The sequence below is a fragment of the Zootermopsis nevadensis genome, unplaced genomic scaffold (assembly GCF_977971745.1).
Source record: "Zootermopsis nevadensis isolate Lab colony 2312 unplaced genomic scaffold, Znev_1.0 Znev_ptg000016l, whole genome shotgun sequence".
NCBI classification, from domain to species: Eukaryota; Metazoa; Arthropoda; class Insecta; order Blattodea; family Termopsidae; genus Zootermopsis; species Zootermopsis nevadensis.
The window spans coordinates 7,167,520-7,177,784 of NW_028259148.1; the positions used below are offsets into that span (position 1 = coordinate 7,167,520).

General features: G+C 35.1%; 1 protein-coding gene across 2 annotated transcripts in view; it reads right to left on the reverse strand.

Moving 5' to 3' along the window:
- LOC110837492 (myosin-VIIa-like) overlaps positions 1-10,265 on the reverse strand; it is a 33,658-nt gene that overhangs the window by 10,538 nt on the left and 12,855 nt on the right. For both annotated transcript variants that reach the window (XM_087349532.1, XM_087349531.1), the window contains exons 15-27: positions 10,058-10,232; positions 9,218-9,268; positions 8,660-8,770; positions 7,876-8,034; positions 6,717-6,908; positions 5,717-5,887; positions 5,154-5,374; positions 4,453-4,699; positions 3,992-4,165; positions 3,212-3,439; positions 2,262-2,438; positions 1,404-1,521; positions 255-381 (exon numbers count right to left, since the gene is read on the reverse strand). In XM_087349532.1, coding sequence (XP_087205658.1) covers positions 255-381; positions 1,404-1,521; positions 2,262-2,438; positions 3,212-3,439; positions 3,992-4,165; positions 4,453-4,699; positions 5,154-5,374; positions 5,717-5,887; positions 6,717-6,908; positions 7,876-8,034; positions 8,660-8,770; positions 9,218-9,268; positions 10,058-10,232 — 2,151 coding nt within the window. The remainder of the gene's footprint in view (positions 1-254; positions 382-1,403; positions 1,522-2,261; positions 2,439-3,211; positions 3,440-3,991; positions 4,166-4,452; positions 4,700-5,153; positions 5,375-5,716; positions 5,888-6,716; positions 6,909-7,875; positions 8,035-8,659; positions 8,771-9,217; positions 9,269-10,057; positions 10,233-10,265) is intronic.

The window sequence follows — 10,265 nt, forward strand, 5'->3', positions numbered from 1 at the left end:
TTCGCTGTTTGTGTGCTTTCTGTACTAAGTTCTTTTGTCTAGCATAATTATGAAATGTTATCATAATTGATTTATTGTTATTTTTATTGTATTAATTAGTTTGTCTTTTCTGTTCTTTTGCTGTACCTGTAATTGGTCATTTGGCTGTTAATGTAACATATTAAAACAGATAAGTGAATTTAATTATTATTTAAAAGCAGATAAAAGTATGGGTATATATTACAACTTTCAGGTATTAATGCAACTGAACTTACTTATTGTGAACTACACCAGTGATTTCTGGGAATGACAACTCCAACAGAACTTGCTCTTCATCATCAACAAAATAAATTCCAGTCCAGCTAACTGCTAGTATGATATTGTTCTTAGGCATATCTGGCCCTGCAAAATACAATACAATAACCAAGACTGTGAATCAGGCAAATGTAACATGTTCATAAGATGAAAATATCATGCTTGTACTATATACATTTATGATGTAATTTTGACTACCTCCATAGAACATCCTTCAGAAGCAAATGGCCAAAAAATGTCCCTGCCTTTTATTAAACCTGAACATTCATCAACATATTTAAAGTTCACAGAATCTACAGTCATAAATGGAAGAACAACATTAAAATATATAACAGAGAAAAAGGTTGTGAAGTTTAGATTAAAATAACTCAGAATACAACCAACTGGCAGGCATTAGAGAACATTCAGATTGCATAAAAGCACAATATTTCTTGACCAGTTGAATACCTAATAATAATAATCTGTGGCGTAACAGCCCTCTGAGAGCCAAAGCCGACTAGCTGTCTGCTGGCCTCACGTTCACATGCCTAAGCAGAGGTGAACGATCATCCATCCAGATACAGGCTGACGTGTGGTCAGCATGATGAACCCCTAGCCATTGCTAGTTCTCATGACCAGATTATGCTACCCATTGTAGCTCCCCAATCTCCTCACGATGCTGGGTTGGCACCGGTCCCATACACCGGTCATAAATCTCATAAGAAATTTCTTTCCCCGAGACTTGAACCAGCGCGCATTCCGTATCACCAGTACGAAGCATGATGCCTCAGACCGTGCGGCTACGGCGCGGGACCAGTTGAATACCTATCAACTTTTTAATAAAGAATCTGGACTAAAGAATTAGTCACTTCTGTGTATGTTATACGGCAGACGATCTAAGATAGATTTCAGGTTTCCACAGTGATCCATATACAATTCTGGATGTGTTCTTCTGGACTATGACAACAGAAGAAACCTGAAAGTTGTGCAGTATCTACATTACTGAAATGTGTATAGTTAGCATAAAAATATTAGCAAAGACAGAGATGTTACATTACGATTAAAAGTATGGTAATGTATATGTTATGTACTAAGCCCTGTACCTTCATACAGTCGTGACAATATCATACCTGATATTTTCACTGTCTCATAAAATCTTGAAAATAAAAGTGGCCACTTCATCATGGCATATGCCACAATATCCTCTTTCACTTTAATGTCAGATACTTGCTCTTTTGCAAAGTAGCTCTGTAAAATAAAATAAAAGCTTACATTACATTTATACCTAACTCCATATTACAATATTATCACAGATGCAAACAATTCCCTTTCTGAAATGGGGGTACCTATAACATAGATTCTGTTAATCCTGACAGTGGATTTATAATGACAGAGGTAATGTATGGATCAAAGTTGACTAATGTTCACAATGCAGACTTGTAATCCTTACATTCAGACAGTTTCACTTTGTCTGAAGTGAAGAAATGGGAAGGTTTTTTTTTTTTTTTTTTTGAAAAATCAACACAGGATAAGTTTGGTCTTGAACCACAGACCTTTGACATGGACAAATTTCTTCCTCATTCATCAACTTCCCCTCATTACTACTAAGATTAGTGCTCATACTATCAAGTTAGTAAATCCTTTTTCACACCACCACAAAACAGACTGACAGTGCATGGAAGAGACAGCCATCATATATAGAGAAGATATGAGGACATATTAAATAAACAGTTGCATACAACCAACAAAAGGTGGTCCCCAGCTTGAGAGTTGGGCAGGAAGCCATCAACACTTCAAATAAGAAGGTAGAATGTTATAAAATGTTATACAGGGCCTCAAATTTGAACCAATTCTTTGGTGAGATCTTGTAAAAATGAACATTTCGGTTCCATAAAAAGCAGGGAAATTCTTGACCAGCTAAGTGACCATTAGCATCTCAAGAAGAACTCTGCTCAATGGATTTAGTTAATAAAAGCTTGAAGCTTTACCTTCTGGAATGCATCTGCAACAAGCCTCTCCCATCTGCTGAGTACTTTATCTCCACTGTTTTTCAGGAATTGATCAGGAATGTAATTGGGCAGCAGACTGGATAACAGTCTTGGATCAAAGTTTGCACCATTCTCCACATAATACTGTTGGGCGGCCATCATGGCAATGTCACTTTCCTGAAATCAAATTGAAGTTTTGTTCACTTTAACACATTCTTTGTCCTAAATTTGGAGTTTCATCTCTGACTTAGCACTTGGCTGGTAACAGATGAAGGTAGTATAGATTTTAATAATAATGATAACAGAAATACACACAAAGTTTCATCCAGAAGACCTAAAGGAAAGAGATGATTTGGAATAACAGGCACAGATGGGAGGATAACATGAACATGAATCTTAAGGAACAGAATGTTCGGGTAGAATCATTTGCTTCAAGAGACAGACCAGTGGTGGGCTCTTGTGAACATGGTAATGAACCTTTGGGGAATTTCGTGAGTACATGAATATTAAAATATCATGAAGCATTCAAATCCAGCAAGTAAATTATAATGAAAACAGCTTAATTAAATTACAGTATATAGAAGGAGCATCGTTAGACATATATGCATGTGGAAAAGAATAGGAATTAATTGTATTCAATAATTTTGTTTCTTTCATTTTTAGTTTATTTTTCTTTCTTAAGAGGTTGGTGGTGGTGGGGGGGGGGGGGGGGGGTTGCTTATGAGCTTACAAAGTTATGTGTGTTCCTTTTTCACTTTTGACCAAACAGACTGATTTTCATGAACTGTAGTATGAATATGAAGCACAAAGCAACATGTCTGATTGGCTAATATATTATGACACTAAAGCAGATGGTACACTTCGTTATCACCGACATCTAACAGATGTTCAATATATGTTCGCCTTGTACTTTGCTTTTATTTATACAATATGCAGAATTGATAACTGACCTTGTCACATCGGTATTCACCAAACTTGGCTCCTCGAACCACTTGCTGAAATATGAGATTGGTAGCCACAGCATCCTCTGTAGGATCATGCCAAGGAGCAAAAATCTCCTTACGGAAGAATAATCTCCAGGGTGCATTTTTCTCTTGTGCTCCTTGTTCCTTAGCATACTGCTCACATTGCGAGATGGCATCCATCACATGGTCTCCTTTGTTTCCAAGAGAAGAAACCTATATGAACAGTAATTTAATTGTGCTTGTATTTACTGCAAATAACAGCACACAAATTTTCTCATATCAATTTTAAAGTCTGAGTATTCAAAACTTGTTTCTTACTTAAATATTTCTTTTCCCAACTGTTCCCTTCTAAAGTTTGAGTAAACATATAAAAAAATATCTCATTTCTTAATATTATTTCAATACGTTCACATGGCACAACATGAGTACGAAGTCTTTAGTGGAGTATTTCAACCAGGAGCTAAAGAAATCAGAAGAGGAAAATTTTCTTTCTTCATTTTTAAACAGGCCTCTTTGAAGTCTCATATTAATGAGTATGAATATTCTGAGTTGTAGTGCTGTGTAGTCTGGTAGAGGTTTACCAATGTGTCAGAGGTCCTTGCTGCCTCCATCATCAGAGAGATCACTCTGATGATGGAAGCAAAAAGGATATATTTGCCACTAAAATTATTACACACAGATAGAAGTAAGGAATAATAAATCAAGATTCTTATCATGATAATTTATGCTAATGCAATGCTGAAAATATTATATTGATATATTTACCTTGTCGAACAGTGCAATGAAGAGAGAGAATCCAAAGTGATCCTTAAGTTTGATGTTGTCATACAGCTGGTTACACAGTTCTTCAGCAGTTGTAGATGAATCTGCACTCAGCTTCTTCACAGTGCCATCCATGAATGTAACGTCTATCACAATAGGTTTCTTTGACTTCGTGGCCTAAAATACAACAGACAAGAATGTTCAACCATAATTGCTGATGATTACGGATGAAGATTCAGAGCAACATGTCACACAGGAAGGTTTATGTATCTCAGGAAATCATAAATTCTAACAATTATTTATTTATTTCATTTTCCTTAGTGTATGCATAATGGCGGATGTTTCATAATTTAATCTTCAGTCTACATTAAACCTTCTCACTCATTCTCAATAGTTAACGTTTTAGTATATGGTTCATAACCTAATGATTTAGCTCCAAATACAAGACATTATGAGATACGAACCTGAAGTTCAATCCAACTAGGGGGCTGAGTTCGCGGTCCATTCTTGAATGTCCTATCAAGTCGACCTTCACAATAAGGAGCATAACCAGGTGGACCAGTGCGAATGAAATTCTTGAGGTAATTAACAAATTCCTCTGAAGGCGGGAAGCAGCCCACACATAGTGACAGCAAAATCCAGCCACGAGCATGAGATGCTTTTGATGGATTGTTTGTCAGCTGCTTGCAAATCTGGCAGTAGATCTCATTCCTGTAATAAGAATTGAAAGTTACAGTTTAATTCTGACTCTCCAACACTGATTTCAAATGAGATATACATTTACAGTCTTATTTAATTATATTAATTATTCAATAAATTTCTGTGCACACAAACACACATATCAGATGGATGAGCATTTAGCTTGTATTCATGTTCAAATTGCAACTGAAACAATGTCTTGACCATCTCTTTCTGCTTGATTTTAGTAACGTAAAAGTTATTAAACTCATTATGCTCTTTTCCTGTTGCTTCCAAATTTTCTCCTCAGCAGTTTCTCAGACACCTTCAATCTATGTTCTTTCCTTAGATTATGCAACCAAGTTTTATTCTGATACATATGAAAGAACAAGCATTACTGCAGTTTTGTATGCTTTAATTTTTAGGTTCTTAATAAAAGTCTTGGTTACTAATATATCTATTAGTGTTCAATTCCTTAATGACCCACCTGAGCTCAGGTCTTAGAATGCCATGCCCTACAGTGAAGTGGAGCTTTTCCAGGTTAGTAGTGCGTCGTCCTTCTAGCCACAGCGTGTAGTTGCTAACAGCAGATTCATCTTGCAGCAAACCCCTCACATTTTCATTCAGTTTGTTCTTGCGCTTAAGAGTCATCGAGATCATTTTACGTCTCTCTGCTGCAGACATCTTTTTTAATGCCATTTCTTCTTCCTAAATAATAAAATATTTGTATAAATGTTTAACACTTCAGTACCTGAACTACTAGTCAACAATATGTATATGTCTTATTCTCTTACAATTATATATTATTTATGTGAAAATAACAAAAATCAATTAAAAATGACTGTCTTGTGGGTTGTAGTGCCATGTAGTCTGGTAAAAGTTCATCAATGTATCAAAGGTCTTTGCCACCTCCATCATCAGGGCCGCTCATTGCCCTGATGATGAATGCACCAAGGACCTCTGAAATGTTGGTAAACTTCTACCAGACTACATACTGCTACAACACAGAAGAGAGCCACCATCAGAATCATTGCATACAATCTCACTCACCTGTATCTGTCTCTCAGCTTCCTTAAATTCCTTGCTGCTAATAAAATTCCTAGTCAGTGTTTGATTTATCTTTGTCATTACAGGAGTGTTGTCTGGCTGTTCAGTATCATACCGAGGCTCTGCTAGGTCACCCATAAACCGAAGAATGGTAACCCAAAGAGCTTTAGCAGCCTGCAAAAATGTAACAGAATATAGTATTTGTAATACTAGACCGCTCTTGGATCAGTCAGGTAGGTTCTATGAAGAAGTCTGGTCTCTCAACTCTCTGATCTGTTTTCATTAATAATTTAAGCATCAGCACAACCACAACATGCCTAGATTGGCTCTGTGTGCGTTGTCCAGAACAATGCTGTCTGACAAATTACTAGGATTTTAAATGCAAACTGCCTCACTTTCAAATTGCCTTTATAATTTTAACTATCACTGTGGTTAGCACAGGATCAAAAATAATCACTATAAACTAATTAGCACAGATCTAATTTTCGCATGACATAATCAAATTTCAAATGCCTGTGAAATAATGGATTTTAAAATTTTTAATATATTTATTTCATATCTTAAATGACATACTTCTCTGAGTGACTGGTTATTTAACCCCTTAAAACCCAGTGGTAACCATGTATATTCACTTGCTTTAATAATCGATAACTCTACATTTTGTCCAGAAAGTGTATTTATTGGTTTTGTGTGATTCTCAAAGTAAATAGTGATGATTTCCTTAAACGGAATTGACCAGTTGATCTTTGTTATGTTGATGCACTGTGTCTTCTTTGAGGTTAGAACTGAATTTTTAAAAGTTATTTAGACAAGCTTTGGCTCCAAAGGGTTAACAAAGCTGTATCCTCTACCAAAATTACAGAAAGTAAGAAGATGACAGAATGCCAAAAGAATTACAAAGGAAATGGAGAACCCAAAAAATTTGCTTGATTGCAACTTATAAGCCATAAATACAGTGTGGACTATGGACGCTGCATACTACTGTCCACCATACAAGACTTACCAACTGGTCAGCTGGAAGTGGAAGATCTAGAAGTGAGTGCTTGATGGGCCTTCTGGAATACTGGTAGTTAACATTTCCACAGAAGTACATTGCAGCATACTTTCTGAAGTTAAATTCAGATAAGCTGCCTGTAGTGTCTTGAATTTGCGGTATGCTTATTATTTCCTGGTCAGGTTTCCCAGTATCCATAACCTATTGAAAGGATGTAAGCAAAAACAGAATAATCAAATACAGAAATAAGGTTTACCATTAAGCATTTCACATTAGTTGAACAATGAAACAACCAATATTTCCACTTTCATTATTCAAACCCACAGGATTAAAACCTGAGCTCTACATATCTATAATATAAAACATTTCTGTCTCCTAACATTTTCTTCTGTCCTATTTGGTAGTTACTAAGAGCAATCCTTCTGTCTTATCCTGTTTCCTTCTGTTTTGACTGTCTGGAGGTTACTATGAACAATATTTCAGTTACAACCATTTCACATGTACTCATTCTATTATGTCCTTAATTTCAGTAACTTCTCTTTTGTAGCATTCCTATTTCAGAACTTGCCTAATACCTTGCTTTCAGATTTTATCCCTTCCCATTTATTTCATAATACTCTGTATAAATTTCATTTCTTCTACTTTCAATCTGGTTACATCTCTCTCAGTCTAACAGCAACATTTAAGCTTTGTATGTTAAAACAGGAAAGTAATATGATTCATATAACACAATTTTAATCTCTGGACATTCTGTAATTCTACAGAAAAAGTAGTAAACTCTGAAAACATTCCTTGTCTTATAGATTTCCAAATTTTATTTCTGTTCATTGGTTGAAAGACCTTCTCACTGACCATTCACTTCATCACTTTCTAATATCTCAGGCCCTTCTCTAAGAATTAATACAAATAATAATTTGCTAACAAAACAATGTAACTATACTCAGTACTAATTACAACAATTTCTAATTTATATATGTTATAATTTTAAGTAATTTTAAACAACATTATTTTAAGTTTGTGTATAGACGGAAAATAAAATATTGTATCAACAATTTCTAAGTAAATAATCATATAACATATCTCACAGACTGGACCAAGCACAAAATAAAAGCAAAGGAAAGAATTCAACCAAATGAATACAAGTAGAAACAGAATTTAGGAAACTTACCCCATACACAGTGGCACCAGGAGAAACATGACCACTATCACCAGTACTTGGATCAAGGAAGTCAAACAATGTGTCAACATCTGGAGGTTCATCTTCCATATCAATAGTGCTTTCAGGCTCGATGTCCTTTACCTCCTTGTCCAGTTCAATAAGACGTTTCTAAAAAGACCAGTTTTTCATTCATTTCTGAATATCATTGTTAATACTAGACTACACTAGATTATTCGTTTTTGCCAAAGGATGCGTCAATTTAAGAAAATACAGGTATGTTGTGACTTATGCCTCTTCAGTGTGACCTATAACACACATTAAGTTACTGCTCTTAGGAACATCTTATAGTTACACACTCCAGCATCCACACAGTTTTTTCTGCATCCTGCACCCTCCCTTTGACTCATTTCACAAAAAGAAAAATTCAACTCCTTTGACCTCATAAATTAAAGCTGTTAACCAAAAATTATATAAAACCTTTGATGATAACCCAACTTCTAACACTTCCTGTAATTAACATTCATAAACCTCATCCATTCCTTAAACAGGATATAAACTCAAGACCATGCAAACTGAGTATACAAAAACCATACTTTTCTAGCTGTTACCACACAGGAAAAGGGGATTAAAACTGCTGTAAGAAAGGTGTTATTGGCCACACTTTAAATCCGGTATTCAATGGTTTAATGATATGCTATCGAGACACAAGGCCAGCTAGAATGTGCAAGAATCATGATGCATGGCCAATAAAAGTTAATGACAATGTCCACACATTCAGCAAGATTATAGCTACCTTGTAATTTTCTTCTGCAATTTCTCTGTAGTTCTTATGCCCAGCTTTCTTAAGCTCTGCTTCTTCCTTCTTCCTTAGCTGGAGAATTTCTTGGAGTCGTCTTTTTCTGAACTACAACAAATTAATTGCAATAAATTTTTTATCTACAAAAATGGGTATACAAATCTCATTAATTTTTATCAACATTCTGATGGTATTTAAAATTAATAAGAAACCATTTCCATCAACAGGACTTACTGGAGTTATCTCTTTATAAATTAAAGGTAACAAATGTCTTAATTAAAAAACAACATGAACATAACAATACACTAACTTCACAAGCCATCAGTCAACATGGGAAAACTACAAAAACAACAGCTTTAGCCATTTCAACAAATTTTGATACCAGGAAAGTTTTAAATGTATAAAGATACAGTAATATGATATATCCACTCTCTTTAGCAAACACAACACATGTTCTTTTACTTCTGAAATTCCAGCAAACACATATGACAACATTTCAATGAATATGAAGCGCTGAACAATTAAAAATTCAAGTGATGACAAAGTGAAACTTACCTGGGATTTCTCTTTTAATGTCTGCCGCACAAGATAACCACGACAAAATGCCTAGAATAGAATACAATAATTATTCAGATTAATAACTGTGATTCTTAAGTAAAAAGTTATATGTTTACATTTATATGATTCCCCTTCTATTCTATCTTAAAATATGTCCATACCAACTAATGACGCTGTTTGTTAATTTGATACTAATTAAATTCCTTTAAACTTTTTCTCTTGGATCTATAACACATAATATCACATTATACATATGGTCCAGTGACACACGTTAGAAGTTGAGTCTTTTAGGGCCCAAATGGGTAGGTAATCACCACCTTTTCCCCCGAAGACAGAAACATATCCAGTTTCCAAAACATTGTTTTCTTTTTGAATATTACACACTGAAAAACCCAGAAATCCAGTAATACTCTTACCAATACATGTCTTGGTCCATGCCAAAGTTTCTGTGCCATATGTTAACGAAGGCATACAGTAACTTTTCCTATTCTTGCATGCGCACACACCACAAAGGATTGGTGGGGTGGCAGCGGTAGAAAGAGCAGCAGCAGCAGCAATAGTATTAATAGTTGTAGCAGTAGTAGCAATGAGCATAATTTATTTCTATTTGCTATGTGCCCAATATGCTATGTCCAAAATCTCATAATCAATTTTATTTTATATATATATTTACTTAGCAAAGCTTTCACTAGCTCAGACCGTGTATTCTGACTACAATTAACCAAAATTGGATATTTTACTCTATATAAAATTCCTGTAATTAGTTTCAAGAGATTAAGAATTTGATTTGTCTGACAGTCTGACCAAGCCAATGATTTTGAGTGTTCAGTAACCCACCTGAAACTTCGAAATACGAGAACGGATATTACTGAAGCTGTGTTTTAGCTTCCTTGAATGAAGAAGAGCCTGTAGTCGAAGATAGCCTTGTCTCATCTTCTGGTACTGGAGACGAGGAACACGGCCACGCCAGTATTTCTGCAGTGTCAATGCAGCTGACCGTAGTCTCAAGAATCTACATATAAATACACACATAATTTTATATAAC